The following is a 23,458-nucleotide window of genomic DNA, read 5'->3' as shown; positions in this document are numbered from 1 at the left end:
CAAGAACATGAGTTTGTCATATTTTTTCCCAGTTTATATAAAAACACATGCAATTAGAGATAGTTCAATGTGTGAGTACCTTTTTTTTTTCTTTTTTTACAACTGTTCAGTTGAATCAGCATTCAAAAGAGTGTGCAATATACTCACCTTTCAATAAGTTAGTTTTTTCAATGTTTTATTTTTGTTTGTTTGTTTGTTTTGTTTTTTTTCAAGGACAAGCTAAATTGTGTCATAATATAATATCTTGACAAAAGTCCCTGTTTACACGACAACATTTCCCAAGTGAAAATGCAAAACTTTCATTGCGTTGTGGGGGTCTGTTTACATCACAACGGTGCTCAGAGCCACTGAAAATTAAATGAAAATGAAACAGCACCAACTAGTGGCCCAACATGGTAACTAAAAGTTGCAAAACCTTTCTGAAACAAAAATGCACAAAACGATGCATTTTCATTTGAAACGTTGTGTGAACAGGGTCTGAAATGGCTCGAAGATCAGAATGTGTCCGAGATGGTTAAATAAATGTTTTGCCTGCAAATTTTGATGCCAGCATTAGAACAGACGTCAGGCAACATGTCTGACAGGGCAGAAAAAGTGAAAAAGAAAAGAAAGTAAACCATTAATCCATGTCCATATTAAACAAGAGATAAGCAACAAAATGTTCTCTTTACTATTTCTATTTAAAGTTATCTGCATATGTCCTTTGTACTTTACCCGTGTTTGGTGGTCATGACTTTATATATTTTACATCTTTTAAGACATACAAATTTAAGAATACAGAACAAATATATCTTACATATCTTATAAATGACAAAATGCTCTCTGTATCAAACAATTCAGGAAGATATTTGGCTGCAGTTATTCTATATTATAAATCTTTATGGGGGTGAAATTAGTGGGACTCTAAATGGAGCTTTGCGGCTCTATTTCAGTATTTGAAACAAGAAGTTTAGGTTTTCAATTCAAACAAAGATTCGAATTAACTCTTTGCTGTATGTGTTTGCATGCATCTCTTATCCACACTACAGTTTTATGAACTGAAACTCTCATCTGCATCGGGATGATCAGTTTGAAGGAAACAGAGGAACTTTCTCAAGTGCTGAGAAACTTCAAACAGCAAAAAATATATTTGTCTTTTTTTTTTCTGTAGTTAGTCGATTGACATACACATAATAAATCCGCTTGGTGTAATAAAAAGACTACAATGACGCAGTTTTGCCAAGCGAAGTTGAACAATCTGGTCTATTTTCCTGCCTCTGTATGTGGTGTAGGACGACTTTATGAGCACAGTTGTGTTTCACCATTCTTTTTTAGCTTCAGGTGAGTCACATACTTTAAATTTCTCAGTCTGCCCGAGTCGTGTCTGATACAGACGATAGAAAGGCTCAGGTTAAATCTGACAAAAAGGCAGGCGGTGACCGAAGGGGCCAGAATTAAATTTGAGGTCGAGGCTCAGGCGTTCTGCGGATTTGTTTGGTTCATTACATGTTATCATTGGTCCAATCATGTGTTTTTACTTTAAACTCTGGCTGCCGAGCAAATTTTCCCTCGAGAGGATCTGAAAAGATGTGATTGAATTCAGCTCAGCTGAAATTGTTTTCTGGAAAACTGCTGGTTGTGTCCTCGGTTCGGACTTCAGTAGCCTCTCCCTGCATGCCAAACCAAACACCACTTCACTACCCCTCCATGCCTGATGGGCTATAAACCCTGTGTGTGTGTGTGTGTGTGTGTGTGTGTGTGTGTGTGTGTGTGTGTGTGTGTGTGTGTGTGTGTGTGTGTGTGTGTGTGTGTGTGTGTGTGTGTGTGTGTGTGTGTGTGTGTGTGTGTGTGTGTGTGTGTGTGTGTGTGTGTGTGTGTGTGTGTGTGTGTGTTTTACAGGCTGTAAAATGTACAGCGAGATAGAAAGCAGGGAAGGAACAGCTCTAAGAAAGTTACGAGGGACATAACTTGACTTAACTCCCAGGTGTCAGTGGAACAAAAAAATGTCCAAACTGCTACAAAGTTGCTATGAAACCTTTTCGAATTTTCTTTTTTTTTTTTCAGCCCAAAAATCTTAATCAACATCAGCAATGCGCAAAACCACTGTGCATTAAATCATTTCGTGGATCCGAAAACCAAGTTAACAACCAAAACTGGCCCACCAAAGAGTTTGCAAAGAGAATGAGTTTTAATAAAAGCAACTGCCTTTTCCCAATAAGTCCACTTTGATTTGCGCCTGTTTGAGTGATGAACAAACCGAACACTGGTGCTAATACAGGTCAGGTCGAAAAGGCTGTCATGATGCAAAGTCATACTGTGAGCCTGAGTTGATGAAAACAACCACAAAGAAAACTGTAGAAATGTCATAGACTGATATTCAGCAGGTGACACGCTAACATTAGGCTGAAGAGAAACACTGCGAGCTTTCAGATACTTTCAGTTTTTTTATTCTTCAAATTATTATTATCATTAAAGACACTTCACTTAATTTGACCCAAAAAATGATTAATTGCAGATTTTCTGGATGCACAAGTACAAGAGTTCCCAGAAGTTATAAAATGTGATGAATACTTTTGTCACTCTTAATACAGTACACTGAAAATACAGTAAACTCACTTCAAATATTTAATAAATACTTCCTGGACAATTGTGGATTGTTTGGGATGAACATGCAACATGTCGCTTCTTTGTGATCATCCGGCTGACATCAGCTGGAGGTGAGCCGATCCGGCCGAGGCAAACGGGGTCACCAACCAATCTGATTAATGTGTGTCATACTTCCTTCATTACACCACCTCAACACCACCACATGCTCGGCCGGCCGGCCGGCCGCTTATCTTCTCAGGTTCTTTCTGGTCGGTTTTAATCAGAAAAGTTTTTATTGTGCCTCTCGGCTCGGTTTACCTCCAGGCCGCCGAGTCGCACCCCTGATGAAAATATGCGTCGGATTCCGCGGGTCTGAACTTTGGGCTGTTTTATCTGGGTGCTGTGACACTGTACACACTATCCAATCTGAACGACTGAGGGGGGAAAGACAAGAACATCCTCTCAGCAGTTGAAGTGGGTCACAGGCTGATTCTGATCTGGATCGATAATTAAATAACACAATCATGTCTGGCAGCCTTTTGACCCGGAGAAACTTGGGATCAGCCTTCTGAAATTAGAGGTCACCTGTAGAAGGTTGGCCGCATCGTGACGGGACAGTCGAAAGTAACGTCTGCAGAGCTGCCACAACGCATCAGCGCTGATGATCCTCTGATGCTGCTGATCAAGTTTCTGTTGCAGCTTCAGCCAGAAAATCTAAACTGGACAGGCGAGTTTTTTGTTGTTTTCAAAAATCAACAATGTTTGTAGGTTGTCGGTGCTTCTTGTTACGCCCTGGATTAGATTTTTTTGTTTAAATTCTGAATTAATGACATTTGAACTTGAATACTGAAGATATCGCCTTATTAAATTAATAACTTAAAGGTTTTGTCCGTTATTTATACACTCATAGCACATAAGCTATGCAGACTAAAGAATTAAATCACTCTGAATTTTGATTGTAATAATTTTTTTCCTGTAAAAAATATTTTTAGGGAAAGTTATCTAATCTTACAAAATACATATTTTTAGTTTGTCATGACTTAAACTATGAAGGATTTTATTAAGACATGATGCGATCATTAAGTTAATGTGCAGTATAATATGAAATGTTATATCTTTTACATAGTGAAGTATCTCTCTCAGTGCAGAAACAATAGATTTGTTGGTCTGCCATCACTGCTGCAGCCAAGTAAAACCACGTTCAATCACTTATTTAATAAAGGCATTTAACCAAGTTTAATAGGATAAAAGCCTCATTCTGATTTAATCACAGATAAATTTGATGAGGGGGTTTTTGAGGACACAGACGCTTGAACGTGAACCATTTACTCTTCTCCTCAAACCAGAAATGTTGCGCTTTTCCAGAATACAATGCAAAACGCATATACATAGGTAAAGCATTAAGAATTAGTACAGATGCACCGATACCAGTATCGGGTTCAATACTGCACGGAGTACTCGTGAAAGCTCCCTGAAACAAGCCGGTGAATATCTCGTGGCGTCGCACGCAGATTCTTTAATGATAATGACAATAACAAAAGTAAGACGGACGGTAGTTTCTGTTCCGCCAAATTATCAAGAGGAAGTGAAAGCTGGGTCGTACAACACCAGCAACTTAATCACCAGAGACATTTGGACCAGCAGAAGAAGTCAGAGGGATGTCGCCCATTAGTTTCACCGCTCAGTGGATTTTATTTGTGCTACATGTTTTATGCTACATGCTAAAGAGTGTCACACACCAGCCATGTTACATGCTTCAAATACTGGAATGAGACATTTTCGGTGAGTATTTTCTTTTATTAATAAATCACATTAGTAAAAGGACTCACACAAAATGTGTTTTTCTTTGCTCAAGTTTTTTTTATTTCCTCCTCACTCTGCGCTCCCTGGATTGTGGCACAAATCTAATTCCATGAAATTGACCCCGAACTGATCAATTCATTTCATGGAAATGAACATGATTGACCACAGACCTGCTTGAAATGAAATATATTTAAATATTGGACCACATTTTCAATCCATTTCTATTTGTTTTGTTAGATAATCAGGGAAACTTAAACTTTAATGGAACATGCGTCACTGTTGCAGCTTTTGGACAGTTTTCCTCATTAGAGGACTCAGCAGTGAGTCTGAAATTGGAGAAATAGCACTTATTCACACACTCTTCCTTTTTTTCCTTTCAGTTGATGAATTATCCAATGTTTCACTTTAATATCTTCAATAACGTGCACGACGCCTGAAGTAGACTTTCATCAGTAGCCCCATCCGTGTGCAGGAAGTGACGGAGACGAGAGAGAACCAGCTCCAACATTTCGGTCAGACAAAAGCGCCGTCTCTCGTCTCAAACAAAACACGCTGCTGTGTTTGGAAGGCCTTTCTTTGCTTTCTCTGTGCGAGACGGCCAGACGCACGGGGATATCACATGATATCCAGAACCACGTTAAAAATAGCTGAATGTATCGCATCCAGGTGAATAGTGCAGCCACATTTTTAGACAATTTTATCACTTCTCATAATATGAGAAGAAAGTGGACGTTGTTCTTGGAGGATAATTTTACCTCAGATTTGTCAGCGTGGAGCGCCTACTAACATGCCACTACTGAAGATGATCCATATGTTATCTGGTGTGTTTATAATAGGATGTGTTGATTCAGACATTTCTCCCTTGGGACTGGCAGCGTTTTGATCCATAGCAAACAACACGTCCACATACTCCACACTGGATGGTGATCATAACGTGCTCTTTGAGATGTTCATTGTCCGATATTTTGAAGTTACTTTGTACCACCAGTTCACGTTTTAAGTCCGTTATTCAAATAAAATGTCTTTGTGTTGCTGAAATTTGCATAAATGCTACTTGAGAAAGTTAAAGGAAATGTTTTTCGAGGATGAAGGAATCCGTTTAATCTAATGTCTGTCTTTGGGTCTTATCAGTGAAATAGATATGCTGCAGAACAGATTTCCTCTTTGTTGGTTTGCCACGAGCTGCACTGCCTGGATAACAATATTATTTCATGGTTGATCTTTTTGTGGGGTTCAGAAATACACATTAACGTCTCATGTCTATTGTGATTATTCCACACTTTTTAATGTGATTATCAGTATTACTGCCATATAGTTTGTTTAGTTCCCAAAATACTTGATCAGGTTTAGAAAAACTTGAGAGAACTATATTCATTCCAGATCAGGGGTATCGAACACATTTTAGTTCAGGGGACACATACAGATCAATTTCATCTTGGGTTGGCCAGACTGGTGAATTAATATCATATTAACCTTAAAAGTTAAACTTTGAAGTTCTTTTTCTTTGTTGTGGTGCAGCGTTTATGTGATGAAAATATGAACATTTTAACTAAACCAAACAATCACTATGGAAAATTACTCCAATCTCAACATAAAGCCTGATTTTTTTTTTTTTACTTTTACAAATAGTTTGGTGATTTGTATTGGAGCCACTTGCGAACCAGTTTTGGCTCACGTGCCTTATGTTTGACACCCGTTTGAGAAGATATCTTTACTTTTTCAAGTAACTTAAAACTGTTTCTGCTCTTTTTATTTGTGCTTCTAAGAAAGGCTGTAGACCCCCACTCTGATCTCTGATTTATCAAAATAACAGTGAAGCCAAACATTCACCGATCAGTCCCACCAATATACAAAAAAAACAAATAAAACAATTAGTTTTTACCTCCCCCTTTTTATATTTCTGTTTTATGATTGTATTATATTGTGTGCATGCTCATTCTTCCTCCCGCCCCTCCATGTTTCCTCCCATGTGCGGTTTTCTTTTTCTCTTTGGCCTCAGGAAGAGACACAAAAGCTCTTCAGTTTAGAATTACTTGCCCTTCTTTGTATGAAAAAAAAAAAAAAACAGACTGAAATTGGGTGAGCCTGGATGCGGCCAGCAGATATATATTTCATGCATTTACTACCTGAGGCAAAACAAATCTCAGAAAGGATCGAGGAACTCTGACATTGTTTATAGTGGTGGAGGAGACCAGACGGTAACATGTGGCTTCCTAAAAGCACTGATGGATTATTAATGTGGCCCAGTGTCCTGGATCCTGGCCATAACTATACATGTCAAAACGGAAATAAATCAAACTGTAATATACAGCGCAGCTCTACTGAGTAAAGCATAACATGGAGCCAGCAGATCCGAGAATAGAGGCTCACATGTCAGCACTGTTCAGGTCAGCTCAGGTGATCCTGAACTATAAAAATGACATTAACAGTGAGTTTTGACGAGCCGGGTTTCTCTGGATTTAATAAGTAATAGATACTTAAAGCAGGATTGTCTAACACATTTTAAATCAGAGGACACATACATCCATATTTCATCTGGATTGGGGACTAGTAAAGTAGTGCTATGATAACATTTAAAGTAAAAGTATTTGTTTAAATAACTGTAATGTTACTTATAATTACCTCTTCCAGTCAGATGTGTCCTGTTTCTATGCTTCTGCCTATATATTGTAGTTTTCATGTGACACATGAGTTGAGCTGTCTTCACTGTGTGGATCAAGGAAGAGGAAGATACTCTGTCGTCTGGATATTTGCGATTCTTAAAAAAACGAATGATAAGCCTTATAACTAGAAACTAGCGTGTTGATAAATCTACTAATGCCTCACTGGCCTAGGTTAATGAAAGGTTATTATGGCACTATTTTACTGGTCCGCCCAACTCAAAATGCTATTGGGCTGTATGTGGCCCCTGAGCTAGTTGTGTTTGACACACATTTTTTTTTTTTAACTTATGAGCATATTTAAATTTCTTAGCTTCTTGAATTTTAGGTCACCAGAAAAAGTCCTTCCTGCCAATTTCCCTGGAGCACGAGAGGTTTTCAAAGCATTACTCAGTGTCTTGTTTTTGTGTGAGAACGGGCAAGTTGCGGTTCATTTAACATCCAGCACTCGATGTGACAGTACGGTGTTTTGGTACATTTCTGTGCTAATGTGGAGTTGACATGGTTTATTTAAGACAACCAGCGAGATAACTTTGAAAGCAGGATAGAGATAGTTTGTAAGGAAGGAGAAAGCGGAAGTCGCTCCGACGATAACATTTGCTCACCTCATAAGTAGGGCTGGGCGATACATCGAATATACGCGATGCGTCGCGGCTTGTTCTCTGTGCGATATAGAAAATGACCATGTTGTGAATATTCAAGTGTCACTCAGTAGCTTTTAGCTGCGGGCATTCAATTGCCGGCAGCAGCCGTTTCGCAGACGAAACGAGCGCTCCTACAGACGTCCCGTACTCTCGCGAGAGCTACGTCATACACTTTAGCTCAGAACAGTGCTCGCAGCGGGTAGCGGATTGTGCAAACCAACAGAAAATGGAAGAAGACGAGTTAATTCCAAAGAAAAAGAGCACGGGAGCCATCGTGTGGCTGTAGTTTGGATTTAAGAAGTAATGTGTTGAACAAACAACGGAGTGAATATGCTGCAGTAACGTCGCCACTAAAAGTAGCACTGCACCGTTAACAAATCCAGCCACTAGAAAATGAAGAGCTCCTAGTTAGTGTGGTTGAAAAGTCCGGATTCAGAAAACTCATCAACACACTTGACCCAAGATATAATCTGCCTTGTTGCAAATATTTTGCAGAGAAAGCTCTACCTGCAATGTATATTCAAGTGAGAGAAGAAAAGAAAAAAAAAAAGACAATTTCATGATTTTGACATTTAATAAATACTGTTTTGGCAAGATTCGATTTGTTGTAATTTCCTCCTCCTTGCCTCCAAGTTCTATATCGAGATATGGCCTAAGAATATCGAGATACCGATAAAAGGCAATATCGCCCAGCACCTAATACGTTGGCATTATTCTGCTAATGTGTTCCCCGATGTTCATGTGGGAAAACATCCTCTATCTGCCATCCCCATCGGCCCTCTGTCCTCTCCTCTGCAGTTATGAAAGTGAGGAGATAAGAGTGAAATCTGATTATTTAATGTCCCTGAAAAGTGATTAGCGCAAAATTAAAGGAACACAAACCACTCCTCTATCTTGTGTTGATCTCTCTTAAGGTCACGTTAGAGATCAGATGATGTTTTTTTAGCGAGCGAGTCAGTGTCTGTTATGCAGGACAGTGATGTTGTTCTGTGGGTCAGAAACAGACCAGGAATGTTCGGAGTTCACGCTGGATAATACAAGAGGAGACTTTTAATAGCAATCACACAAACTCGTACAGTGGAAAAAGTGACTGTCAAGGTTTTGAACCTCGCTTCTATTGTCAGCTCGTTTTTGGGCAGTTTCAAGCGAAAAGATATAAAACACTCAATTTCCATCTGAAAAGGTTTCGAAAAGTCTCAAATTTGATTGTTTAAAATGGTGAATATTCTCTAATGAGTGAACGTCTGGGATGAACCCGCTCATCATCAGGCGGCAGTTCAACAGCCTGAAGCGAAAGAAAGCGTCGACGCAGCGCAGTGAGAAGCAAGGGAAGGCTGCCAAAACACACAAACAACCGTGAGAATAAAATTAATACAATAAACAGAGCTTCAAAAGCCTCATCTGGATCGCCTGCTGCCAGTTAAAACCTCATCTTTCCTCCAGAAAAGAACTGAAATCCCTTTAAAAATTTGATCTAGGAGACAAAATTCTTTCCTCGCTCACGGTCCTTTATGAAGCTTTTTGATCTAAAGTTTCAATTTGTCAGACTGGAACTGATCCACAGATTCGCGCTGACTGACGGATAATGCAACGCTGGCAGCGTATGAGACGCCAGCTGCCGTTATGAACCGTTACTGTACCGGGCTGTTTTTAACTTTCCGCCTCAGGAACTCAGACCTGTCTCCAAGAAATGAGAGGTAACGCAATGAAATCAGTGAAACATTTATTTAAAGGTCCACACAGCACAACGTATTAACATGGTTTGTTTGTTTACGTCACAGAATATGAAGTAAATGAGTTTATTACAAAAACAAAACTATAGGGATGATAAAAAGTGCAGGATTTGGAGATAATGCCAATAAACTACATCTATTGTCACATGTATTCAGTTTATTGACCTGGTGAATCCATAACAACATGAACATTATACAAAACAAGAAATATTTCACTTCCATCTGACATGCATAAACTATTTCTACACAGGGAGAGTGGTTACAGTTATGGAGGGAAACCACTTTTCAAGCAACACAGTCTAAAACGTATATGCATTTCAGATTGAACAAGATGAATTAAAATATTCAATATATATTCAAATGAAATAAAAAGAAATAAAAATAATAGATGAAAGTTACATATTTTAAATGAGTTTTTGAGGAACAGGTGTGTAATGGTTAGAGCATCTTATTTGCATGTCTTTACTGATTTTTATTTTGACCTGAATATAATAATACTGAGGCAGGGTAACATGAGCACAGCTTCTTCCAACCCTACGGCTGGAAAATATGGAAGAAAGAAAGTGTGTGAGGATGAAGGCTGAATAATGTTTCCTGTGCCAGGACTACAATGATTTGGTCTTCTCGCTTGAACTAATGAGAAATGTCTGTGATGATGGCCGACTGAACCACATAGGTCCAACTGGCGTAGATCTATTGGGTTGAAGGTTATTGTGTTGGGCTGATTGAGAGCAGGTAGAGAATGGCTCGGTTGAGCAGCCCCTTATATGTACAGATTCCATTACAGAGCCAGAACCAAGCCCCAGGTCTACTGAGGCTTTTCAGCTATTCACAAGGAGTCAAGCAAAGGTAACGTGAAACGGAGTGCTGCACGGTTTTAAATGTGACGTTTTTCCTCATGTGAGGATGAGTGTCGTTCCACTGTGCCGACACCTCTGCCCCCAGACGCCAGACTCGTCGTCACAAAGGGCCAAGCTATAACTTACTCTCCATTCTCCATTCATTAATATAATTAACACGTCTCTTAATAACAAGAATGTTTAGCTGGTTCACGATTTCTGCTGTGTATCTGTGACGTTTTTGCCTTTGTGTGATTGGTTAGAGTTAGAATTCTTAAAAACAGTGATCTGCACACGGCTTGAGGTTCAACCTAATGAATAAAGGAGTAGATGCTCATGTTTTGTTTAGAAAAAGAAGATCTACGTTCTGCATTAATCTCTTTATTTATCGAGACCAGAAAGCTTTTTGTTTCATGTTATATATTTCGTAGGAAATACCTGCATTAAAGATGGACCTTTTTTTGTGTGTGTGCGCCTGCCTCTTTAAGAGGCAAAGATTGCTATCCTAGGTGCCCATTATTATTATTATCATCATTATTATTATTATTATTATTATCATGCTTCCACCAGATTTTCAATGTGGGTCGTGGAGCACATACACAAAAAGCACATTAAAATTCTGTAATAGTGTGCTATGACTTTTGTTAATGATTCGTGGAACAGTTTCTGTAAAAATCACATAAAATGGCAAAAAGAAGTTGCCAGTCAAAGATGATGGAATTTTGGTGAAAATGGGAATACGTACAAAACAAACCACATCAAAACATGAGAAATCCTGGAATAGTGTGCTATGACTTTTGTTAACAATTCGCCAAACTGTTTCAGCTGAAATCGCAGAACAATGCAAAAACCTTGCATGCTTTTATTTCAGACTGCTGACCTGTTGTGGTTAAAGCGGTGTCGATGACCGATGGATAATCCAGTGAGATGTGAACCATCAACATGTACATGTGTCCATGTCCAAGAGAGTCTCTATTATCGTAGGACACGAACAACAATAAAGTATAAACTCTCAAAATGAGCAAAACAGTCATTTTTCTTCGACCTTACGATCATGCTCAGGGCTGCGTTACAAACATCAGACACAATAAGGCCCTGAAACAAACTGCCAGAGGTTAATTAGTGCTGGTTGAATCCCGTACAAGAAGGTTATTACCATGATATGTTCAAATCAACTTTGAAACTCTTACGTAATGTTTAAAATGTCTACATACATCAGTTCTGATGTATTTTCCCACAGTGGTTCCATTCTGCAACTTAAGGTATCAAAATAGAAACAGATATTTTCCACATATTTGAATCTTCCCATGAGAAGAAAGAAAAAAATAAATGCCCACAGGGCATTTCTCTGCTTTGTTGTTGTCTCCAAGTTGTCATTTTTATCATAATGGACAGCTGCCACGGGCTCATAAAATATTTCACTGCTTTCAAAGCTACCAAGAAAATAAATACAAAATATGGAGGATCACCAAAATGTACATGTAATGCTGGAAAAATTCTATTTGTTTGCCCTCCCACCTTTTGTTGGACGGCAGAAAGTGAGACAGATGAGGGGAGACTGAGCCCTGGAGGGAGTTCACCATTAAACTAACTCTCGACTAACTGTCACCCTGTGGATTCTGCAATAGTCTGACTCAACTAGTGGGAAAACATCCAATACCCTCTGCCTCTTATTACAGAAACGTTTTCTAACGTGGAGGTAAAAACAATCTTTTTTTAAAAGAATAAAACTGACGTTTCAATTATTGTCGAAAGCCGCCAAATTGAAGCCACACGGCTGGCGGTTAAAAAGCTGAATGTCCGAGCGCGAAGACGTGCAGCGTAGGTGGACTCCAATATACTTAATGCGAGTGGGTTTAGGTCCCGTATATCATCTGATACACTCAGTCAAAACATTTGCTTCAGCTATTCGTGTCTGATTTGAAGATAGCGCGTTCACGTTGGGCCTACGAACACGGCCATATATGTAAGTTTGGAAATGTGAGCTGCAATTTGTAGCAATAAGAAGTCGGAGCGACGTCTTTGCGGGGTCAGCAGTGCGTCTGTCAAATTGCATGTTTGAGGCAGAATAGATGAAACTTAATACAAATTACCCCCACATGCCAAGGAAAGCATCAATTTTAGGTTCTGATGGCACGGACGTGGGTTTGATCTTCATCCTTGCTAAGATGCTGCAAGTAGTTTACATTATAATGTCTTCCAGGTTCAGCGCTCCAGGAAAAGAACAACTTTGTGTTGTCTCATGGAGTGCAACAGAGAAAGATCCGTTTGAGGATTTCTGAGTTACTATTCAATTGAAATAAACTCAATAAAGTTCTAAATCTGCCTCAAGGCAAGAGGGGGAGCTCTCACTGGCAGAGCTGGGAAACCACCTCCAACTGGTATTGTTCGGAGTACAAAGCAGAAGAATCCCGAGGGGACGAAGTATCCAGAAAACTTTGTAGGACATTGTATTCATCACTGCAACTCATCCTTTTTTTTTTAGGGGGGGGAAATCCTTAAATAACTAAAACCCTTAAAAACAGCCTCGAAGTCAATGCTGGCCCATTTCCATTCATGATTATTCATGTAAACAATCCCTGTTTGAAAAAATGCTCTTAATAATAAATAACTCATGTCGTGTTTACTTTCATTTTCCTGAAATCCAGGGCGGTGGTAGATCTGGGTTCATGTTTTCATTCTGGAAATGAAGAAAAGGCCTTCAAGGAGCGTACTAACTAACTTGGACTCCAAATACATCGTGCTGCTGGTTTAATTGTGCTCAATATGCTACTTTCTCTTCTTTATCCCTGATATCCCAATAACGTGAAGCTTCTTTTCCCCAATTAGTTTGATATGTAGGTTTTCAAAAAGGTACAATATATAAAATAACGTTTTGTGTGACATGTAAATAGCTGTTGTGTCCAGTGCGTCGTTTCTGTGGTTTCGTTACAGAAAAGTTTCCCGATTGCAAAGCAACGTTTAGAAAACAGTTCCCCTTGACATGGCAGAAACACTGAAAATGATGTAGTTTTCATGTTGGGCCACTAGTGGGTGGAAATTTCTTTTTGTCATGAAACCACACTCGGCGAGAACAAAACACGCTATAAACATCAACAATGGCGAGTACAAAGACATCCATATAGACAAACAACAAAATTGGATTGTTGGTACAGGTGAACGTCAACTATAAACCTGGCAAGTCCCAGGAGAATATGGACTGGGAGTTATGGCATTCTCCAAGCTCCAGCTACTTGCACATGTGCAGGACTATTTACTACCGTGGTAGCAGCGTTTCAGACATTTAGTATTTTCCCCTGATTGAGCTTTTTCAAAAAGTTCAACCTTGGGAGTTATTTTTAAACAGTTTTGTTTTCAGTGGCTCTGAGCACTATTGTCATGTAATGGGCATCCAAAACACAATTAAAAGTTTTGTGTTTTTCACTTGAAAATCTCACGTAAACAGGGCCTTACAGGGAACGTGTAAATAATCTGCTGTTTCTATTGTGTCCTGCAGGGGTCGCAGTGTAGCGAGACACAGGCAGATCGTTATTGTTCAGAATGACACTCGGACAGGTACACGACACGGTTCAGTTCAGGATGTCGTTGTTTTTTTTTTTTACTTAAAACTAAGAAGAAATTTGGAGTTGTCACTATTTATTGGTTACTAAACTGTCATTTTACTAGTGTGGTCCAAATGAGATGAAATTAGGCTGTATGTGACCCTTTAAATAAGTCATATCCCGAGGTTAGTTGGCAAGTGTTCCCACTGTTCTACCTATTGAAGTTGGTACCTGCCTCTTTTAGTCAGAGTACAAACTAGATCTTAAAGTACCACTGACAGAGCAATAATTCAGGACTGGAGCCATCTTCAGCCGATATCCCTGTGGCTCATACATATTTGTTTTGAGATTCCACAACTTTAATTTATAGTTTGGTTTACTTCTAAATGGTTTCAATTTTATCCAGCTTTTGCTTATTTTCTAATATACAACATGTAACCGTTTATTTGAGTTGATGTAGCATCCAGTGAGTGTATACGTTTTAGACAGAAGCCAAAAAGAGCCAAAAGTCTTATTTTATGTGTGTATGCTGTTGTTATGAAGCCAAGAAGAGGCCCAAAATGTCCATTATCAAACTGTCCTGTCTTCCTATATTCTGTTTTGCTGTAGCCCATGAAGCTGATTGGCATCAGAGTGCTGTGAGTCAGCATTTAATTCAATTATGTCCCAAAGCTACTCACTTTAAGCATTTACATTAAAGTGTTATCATTTATTTTGAAATATATATATTAAAAAAATACTGTATGAAAGTGTCTGCAAAATACACAAAAGTAAGCAGCGGGAGAAAACAATGTCGTCGTGTCAGACTAAAGAAAGATAATTTGATCAAAAAGAAGAAAAGAGTGTACCAACAGAGATACATAGCACATTTCTTCATTGATAATATGAAATTGGAGCTGAATGCATCGTTTGTGGTGAATACTGGCAAATGAAAGTTTGAAACGTCAAGCTGAAGCAGGTCTTCCACCGAACACCCCAAGACAGAGTGTCAACCCAAAGAATTTATCCTCAGAGAAAAGGAACTCATCATTCCAGAATAGGACAAAGAAACTGTATTTCACATATAGTGTGTCAGGACTCAGAGGAGTTTTTTTTTTTTAATATTAATCAGGGTTTAGTGGGGGGTTGCGGTTTACAATGGTAACAATTTGGTTCCCTCAAGAAAAATGTTTGGAACCGCTGACTTAGAGCAATAAGTCAGGACAGTTCCATTAAAAATAAAAACAAAAAGACAAAAATACACACTTACATATTTCTCCTCCTGTTTACATGCAAAATGCTTCCCTTCTTTTCCCCAAACAGTTACGTCCTGGTATGTCCATCCAAATAATAGTTTCAATTTGATGTTTATGCCACCGAGATCACAGTCTTGGTCATGGTCCTTTTGCGAGCCAACACAAGCCAATAATAGTGTGAGAGGAAATTCATCATTAGCCCAAACCACACCTAAGGTTTGAATCTTCAACTATGAAAACATTGTACTAGTTCCATTGTTACTATACTGAAAGTCAATTTAATATTCATGAATCTCAAATAGTGTTGACAAGCGCTCTGGCCCCCCTCTGCCATTTGGTGTATTGTGACCCGGATGCCTGTTACCCAGAGTATCCTGGTCCCGATCCCTCCCTCCGGCGGCTGGTGAACGATAGGAATCTCTTCCTCGTCTGTGACAGACGGAGGGAGACGGAGCCGTGTTTGGATAGTAAACAAACCCGTCGTACGGAAAACACACAAAACAGAGGAGCAGAAGCTGCAGAACATTTCTGTTTATCTTTTCCACCGTCGCCTCCTCACCCAGGACATGCCACCACATAGGACTGCGTGTGTGTGTGTGTGTGTGTGTGTGTGTGTGTGTGTGTGTGTGTGTGTGTGTGTGGCAAGTCAGCAGTCCTGCTGGTCCTGTCTAGGGGTTTTAGACATGTACAGTAATTATTCATCCACTAATGGGTATGAAGATTTATGTCTCTCCATAAGAGTTAAACCACTATACTGTACATTTAAAAGAACTTGTACAGTTTCTATAGCATCACTTTTGACACCTGTCTAATCAGAGTTCATAGTAAACAACAATGACCACCTATTTTAATTAGTAGCTCTCTTTATTTTATACCTGATAAGTTACTGTGACTGTTTCCATTACAGATCTGTGGGGGGGTCCTGCTGCATTCTATTCTGCTTAGCACTTTTTTACTTCAACATGGCTCCAGTGCTGTCGTTAACTACAATGATGACATATTGTAATGGTTCCAAAAAGGGTTATGGCTGGATGGATGGATGGATTGACTCACAACCCCATCTTGTGGTACAAACTGGTACATGCCAATACAGAGTCAGAACTGACTTAGTCATTTACCTAATTAAGTGTATGTGTGTGTGTGTGTGTGTGTGTTTTGATTGACTTGATCATTTGTACTTCTTTCACGCATTTTCTATCCAGTCTACTTTGTATTTTATGTTTAAGAGTCAAGTTCTTTTTTTCTTTTTTTTCCTGTGAAGCATTTGTTTATAAAAAAAAATAATCTGCTCCGACTCAGTTGAAACCCGGTTAGGGTTTCTCGTGGAGCATAACTTCATTTCATGAGAAAATGTATGTCTTTGCACTGCTTACAGACTGAGACGTAAAACAGGTGAATCATATCTGGTGCCAGCATTGAAGTGGTTGGTTTGTTTCCTACTGGTCAAAGTGACCGACTTTGAAGCTCTGACATCCTGGCGTTCCTTTGAAATGTTGGGTTTAATGTGGAAAAATTAGAGAAAAGTGAAAATATCACTAAAAGCGAGAATGAAAATGGTTCAGCTCAAGCTGCTCTTTAAGGACACCCTTTAATCTAGAAAGTGCATTCAAACTAAGAGAACATGTTGGTGTCGTTGGTGATCTGCTGTTCCAAGAGGGAGGATGTGGTACCTGAGCTTCTGTATGAGGCTGATGTCTGTGAAAGCACCAGAACATCATAATCCATTCAACTTGTAAACAAATATATTTTGCAGATGTTTTTTTTTTTTTTTAACTCTGTCCAGCTGGCTATAAACAAGACCAAGGAAAGCATGCAGCCTGCATCAATAAGGATCTTCCCTTTTTGTTCTCTCAAGCATTTTTGCATCTGAGATTTAATTCGAACATTAAACAAACAGCCACTATAATAACAAATGGTAAACTCCTCCTTTTACCATTTTAAACCAGCCATCTGTGCTTGGAAGCTTTCTCTCATGTCGCTCCTCTTCCTCCCTGTTTGCAGAAGACTTTGTTGCGTCTTTGAGAAGAATGTAGACGGCAGTTCCCATTCGCTCTCGTCTGATTTCTCATGACTTTGCCTCCGCAGTTCTCAGTGACTCTGTCACAAACGCTCTTCTGCTTAAGTCTACCACACAACTCTTTGTCTTAAAGTTCAGGAAGTTCCAGATGTTCTTTGACAGGATATCTGACAAAATTATGCAAGTGTTCACAACCTAAAAGTGAAAAGGGACATTTGTGTTTAGTGTGAAATAGCAGCGTTTCGGCCGTCTACACTGAGATGGAGTCAGAGTGTTTTTGAAAAGTTCCACCTTGGGAGCCATTTTTGAAAAATAATGTTTTCAATGACTCTGGGCACCATTGTCAGGGTTAAAGCTGGGGCAACATTGTGGTGAACAGCACAGTGAATCCCAGATGTTTTTACACCTCAAGTCCCTGGCAATGACACTAAAGGCGTGAATATGTTCAAAAGTTGCCTTCATGCTCCCATGTGTCCCTTACATTTGGTGTTGGTGAGGCATACTGCACAACACTGCCCCCGCAGGTCATCAGTGTTATTACTCCATTCGCCATGTATTCGTAAGCTTCCTAAAAACCCACCAAGTTACACATGCTCTGTCTTCAAATCTAATCAAAACCTGGTAGACACACTCAGTCTCTTCAACAAAACAAGTTTCTTTGAGACAACCAAAAAACTGTTTTCCAGATGTGTGATCTGTGTTATGATTTTCTTTGACGTGCAAATTAATTCTGATCGGAAAAAGCTTTAGACCTCCATTGTGTTGACCCTGTCGTGTACCGATGACCTGCACTTGGCCCAACGTCTGCTGGAATTGGTTACAGCCTTCCTTGGATTAAAAGGGGACAGAAGATGAATAGGTGGTGAAACACGGAAGATCACAAGATAAAGTCTTGCTCTCTCTCTTTCAGATTGTCCTTCTTGCCAAACCGAAGCTACAGCGACAACGGGCGGACAATCCTAGCCAACGAACAGGAGTCCCAGGACTCTCTTGGACCACTATGAGTAACAGAACTGTGGAACTGCTACCAGATGTGGGAGGACTGATGAGTTGGACTTTTGGACATAAACAATACTGTGAAATGAACCTGCCTGATCCAGTAATGAGGATACTCGACGTTTAAGTCCACAGTCCAGCATCATGATGCAAATGTTGATCCGTGCAAGGAAAATTTAAAGGCTCATCACACATGTCCTACTCATCGACCGAGCGCAGAAGGTGAAATCTAATTCATCTGAACTGCAAATGACCAAAAAGGAAACGAGCTGATGCAGAATTACAGTGATGATCACAAAATGCCTGCATCATGGGACTGTCGACAAGGTTGGCTACTAAAAACCTAAACAACTGTTTGGTTTAGTCCAATGTCTGGGTCACAGGATGGAAAATTCGAGTCAGCAGTTCAAGTGAAGTTGAGCCAAACTCTACTAACGACATGTGAGATGGAGGGAGGCCTTTGTTTTCTTCACCTTTCAGATGACATTCAACATCGCTTTGACCGAACTTAAAACAACTTGATATAACAGAGCTTGCTGCCAGCCATTCGTACAGATGCCTGGTTTCATTAAACGTCTTTTCATTGTACAGCAGTTTGCTCACAGTCCTTTTTATTAACATCTACTGTCTTCAACGATAACAGAATCTTTAAGTTACTTCTTTCCAGGGGTCTGCAACCTGCAGCCACATGTGGCTCTTTGGCCCCTCCGTAGGGCCTCATGTGTCGCGTCTACAAAATTACATGTCCATAAACACTTAAGTTATCTTTTTTTTTTTTTTTAATGGTGCACAGTGGAATTTTAAGTTTTAGGAGACAAGTGTGACGTTTGAATAAAAGATGTTAATGCTCAAGAATCTTCCACCAGGGGATAATTACTTCTGTAGACAGTGACACAAGAAACAAAACATAGTAACAAAATGATTGTTTGCAAAAGCCTTTTAAAAAAAACTAATGACCAATGTTTTTTGTTAGGAGGTTTTAAATCCATTATTTCTGGATTTGGGCTTCAGGTATCTTGGTCCAGTGAGAAGCAGCTGGAGAGGTGGTGGACTGGGTATCATGGATCTGCTCGAGTCAGTCTGGCTTTATTGATTTCATTTTGAGCAGGTCAGTGAGGTCCAAAAAAAGCTGTGCCAGCACATGTTTACGCATATTTTTGCAATGCCCAACAGTTATGGTTAAATTAGTGAGTAAAGAAATGATCACATCCTTACATGTCACTTGTCTGTCTTTCACTGCAGGTGATTTACATTGAGTTTCCACTAGTAACGGGGGATTTTCTGTGGTACTGTAGCAGCATTCTGGTATCATACAGTGACATCTGGTGGTCACAGATGGAATTTATTGATATATTTTGATTTCTATGTCACATGACCAACCAAACAACTACAGTGAACAGAAGTGCCACTTATATTCCATAAAATAAGGTATGCAGGGCGAAATTAGCAAATAACAGAAAAAGCCACTCTGACAGAGGCTGAATAGGGTAAATACAGCTAAAATGGCTACAATTGCAACACACAAAAAAAAAGCAATGAAATATAAGCGGTTCCCATTTTAAGGCCAGTTTTTACTTTTATGAATGTGACATCAGCCACAGTTTTTGTACAGATATCGCTCAATCACTACCAATTTTTAAACTGTGTTCTCGTTTTGAAAGTTAAACACAGGTCGGCAAAAAACATTCTTTCAATGGTAAATGGTGCTGACTAAACCAATATGGATCTGTTTAAAAATTCATCAAACATTCATGGCCAACAACATACAGAACATTTGTCTGTGGGCTATCAATATTAAACCGTTTCCTGTGGCTGTCATCAACATCTGTTTGCAATTAGCACTAGACAGGAAATACTCCTTACATTCTGTAAGTGGCAAAGGTTTAGTGATGCCCAGAAGCACAGGAAAGACATGCATGAACAAATTCAGGACAGTAAAGTTACATGACATGATTCTGAGAAGCTAAAAGGTTCAGGAGATTTTAAACCTGGTGGTTGACGTTTGTGAAGGGAGCATATTTTTGTATCCAGTCATCGTGCAGATGGACACTTACGACCTTTGGTCACTCTGCCAGTTTATCCAACAGTTTGTCCCGAATGCCGCTGAAAATGTTCTGAATCATAACATTTGTTTCTGTAACACGCAAGATGTGAGATTTAATACCGGTACTTTCATTTATTTATTAAGAATCTGGTATAAAACTCATTTCATCTTTTTTTTTAAGGTTTTAGAAATAAAGTTGTTTTTTGTTGGTTTTTTTTAAATAAGATATGACTGATTGTAATTTCATCCAAAAAAAAGCATTGGACTCAAAATAAAGTTTTGTAACGAAAGTAGTTTGGTTCATGAATGCATATATCTGTTTAACGATCCATCCATCCATCCATCCATCCTTGTATAACTGGTAATAATGTCAGTTTATTATTTGGCCATGATATTCTTGCCAGTTAATATACAAATTCTAGGTAACTTTTGTTTTGAAACTTCTTGACATTTCCTTGTAAAAATTACATCCAGAATCCCTTATCAGAACATTTTCATGTGGTTGAAAGCTCAAAACTTTACTTTCTATCCCCAAAACATCATTTTCTCTATTGTCTAGCGCTGTTGAAATATTAGAGGAATCAAAACACAAAGTGAGCTCATTTTGCACTGACGCCATTGATTTATAGCGAACATTTCCCCCCGGAGTCTCACCCGATCGCCTTTCAGTGAGGCTGCGGACTCCATCACTGATGTCCGATCGGTCAAAACTTTACAGTGAAGCCAAAACTCAGCAGGACACACCCACTCTCATCAAAATATAAAAACAGCACCTCAGCTCTAGACTGTAAACACTATTTTTTTTTTTTTTTTTTTATGGTTTCCTTAAACAAATGCAAAAACAACGGGGATCTCTGGCGGGTCCGAGGCCACAAAGTGGGAACCACTGATTTCGAGGACAAACTGTCCTGGCTGATGAAGTGATTTTTGACCACTGGAGAGCAGAGAAACTAAAACACTGGTTTTGTTGGCGTGTGATGACAAATCAAAATTGCCAGATGTGATCGCCCAGTGGGTAAACGCTGTATGGGGAACTCGAGTTAAGGCAACAATGTTTAATCTCCTTTTCTTTGCTTCATGTAGCAGTTTAATAGAAGGATTTGTGTCTTCCCGGCGCTCTCCGTCCACCACAACACCTTTAGGTGATTGACTTGCAGAGCTGTGAAACCAGCTCAGCTGCCTTCTGTCTGTTATCACTCAGATCTGCATTTCCATTCGCCTTCTGCCACAGAGACCAACCTGACTCATCGCTGCCTCTTCTTCTCTTACTTATTCCGGATACCTGCATTCATGTTTACTGTGACTGATAAGGTGGATAAATGAGTCATTTTTATGAAGTGTAAAGGTTTTAAGTGAGATGTCACACACAAATTGACACAGATCTGTCTCATATTGCATTATTTTCATATTGAGCGACATTGATTAATAGAAATATTAAGAGTGGGACACTGACTTCAGCTCCTAATGTTCATTGCTCTGTCAATGTTTTATCCAACAACTGCATCGGTGTGAGTTACTGGAAATAATTGATCACAGTAAGAGATAACTTTAACTTCTACTTTAACAAATATTCATGCGCCTGGTTGAGTTTTTATTCTTTGCTATTATTAATTGAATTAAGAGGTTGTGGTTTGCGATTGTTGTGTTATTGTGTTTTTGTTTGTTTGTTTGTTTATTTAACCTTTTATTAACCAAGTGAGTACCATTTGCGATTACAGGTTCTCTTTTCCAAGGGAGCCGTGGCAAAGTTGGCACCAGCAGTTATAATTACATTTTACAAACACACATTAAAAAAAAACACATATTACAAAAAAAAATTATAAAAATCATGTACACTATAAAATATACAACAATAATTTCAGAAATCCGAAGAACGATCGAGTTGGGCAGTTTTTATCTTATGTTTAGACTGGAAACTATCAGGCAGATCTGGCAACCCCATCTCTCTCTCTCTCTAGTTATCATCTTACAGGTTACAACAAATACTGAGCCGATTTTGAGACGAGGAGTAAAAAGTAGGTTGTAAAAGCAGAAAGTCATCAGAAAAGTATTATTGTTTGTAATCTCCAACTATTTTAACATGCTGTTGTAGTCTTGGCTGTGCTGTCAACACTTTAGATCAATGAGTTGGAGGAAGATGCTCTATAATCTTGAACTCTGCAGTGTTCAGGCCTTAAACGGGCTGCTAATGGTGCAATTGCAGGTTAATAGTAATGTTATTTACACATGCACATCTTGTACTTCGGTGAAGAGTTAGTTCAGTTGTAATAAGGTGCATTTAAAAAGAGGAGTTAAGAGAAGTAGCTACTTACAGTCGTTGCTTTCCAAGGGAGACTGTGGCTCCTGCCAATATTAAAAGTAACATCAGCAGCTACAACTGGAACTCCGTAAAACATTCAACACGTCACTTATTTCATTGAGAACAGTGAGCTCCTAACACCTTACTGCTAAAAGTTGTGGTTTTTTTGTCATCTGTAAATCTGAACACTGCTCAGCAAAGAATTGGCCAGAAATCAGCGGAATGTCAGAGTACTCACACTTTATTTTCTATTATTCGAGGGTCAGAGGAGCCCGCATGTTCAACCTTATGACAGTCTGACAGAGCCAACTTTCTCTCTCTCTTCCCCATTTTAGGAAGGAAGAGGACTCTTTTAGTCTTCCCACACTATCTGTTGAAGATTAAAACCTGAGCCCTGCGATTTGCTCCCGTCTTCCATTAAGACAACAAGGAGAATCATCATTTCTCTGTGTGGGCTTTTTTTTTTTTTTTTTTTTAACAAGTCTTTATTCTCTGCAAAATTAAGCAGCAATCACACACAAAGCTCCTCATCATGAAGCCTGCATGCAACAGCAAAAGAGACAACTGGAATCTATACCGTGGTGTTTAAGGTCATTGGCACTGACCCGAGTGTCTGTTGGCCATTAACCAATCAGGCCAATATCCAAAGGAGGAATTCTTTATTCTGTGATCTTTGCACGATCTCTAAGGGATTAAATCCTGTCCAAAGCATGAAACTCTCTAAACGTCCCAGCACCAGAGCTGCCCCTTAGTTTTCTGAAAGCATCTTAGCTCAAAGATTAATCTGATTCCAACACAAAATATCTTTAACCCCATGTGACACAGATTCAAAACTTTTCCCTTGTATGGGCCCGGAGAAACCAGTCGGGTAAGTTCCAACAGGAGATGTTTTTATTCTTGGGCGAATCCCGTCTAATCTGCGTTTCCAACAAAAAGCTTCAATGCAAAAACAATTTGCTCTCAGATTTAAGATGGGATTTATATCTTTTTTTGGGAGGGGGAGAAGCCTTACAAGGGATTTATTACTTCTTATCTCTTTCACATGAAGGTACGGGGGTCGGCCTCGGCTTCAAAGCAGAGG

The 23,458-nt window shown here is 39.3% G+C and overlaps 1 protein-coding gene across 1 annotated transcript in view; it reads left to right on the top strand.

Moving 5' to 3' along the window:
- Nucleotides 1-19,557, top strand: part of LOC308118091 (5-hydroxytryptamine receptor 4) — a 53,731-nt gene extending 34,174 nt beyond the window's left edge. Inside the window, exon 7 of the mRNA XM_080477325.1 lies at nt 17,949-19,557. Coding sequence (XP_080333451.1) covers nt 17,949-18,042 — 94 coding nt within the window. The 3' untranslated portion in view covers nt 18,043-19,557. The remainder of the gene's footprint in view (nt 1-17,948) is intronic.
- The last annotated feature ends 3,901 nt before the right edge of the window (nt 19,558-23,458 follow it).

Source organism: Lipophrys pholis (genome assembly GCF_963383615.2).
Source record: "Lipophrys pholis genome assembly, chromosome: 12".
NCBI classification, from domain to species: Eukaryota; Metazoa; Chordata; class Actinopteri; order Blenniiformes; family Blenniidae; genus Lipophrys; species Lipophrys pholis.
This window is presented reverse-complemented; position numbering and strand designations above follow the sequence as displayed.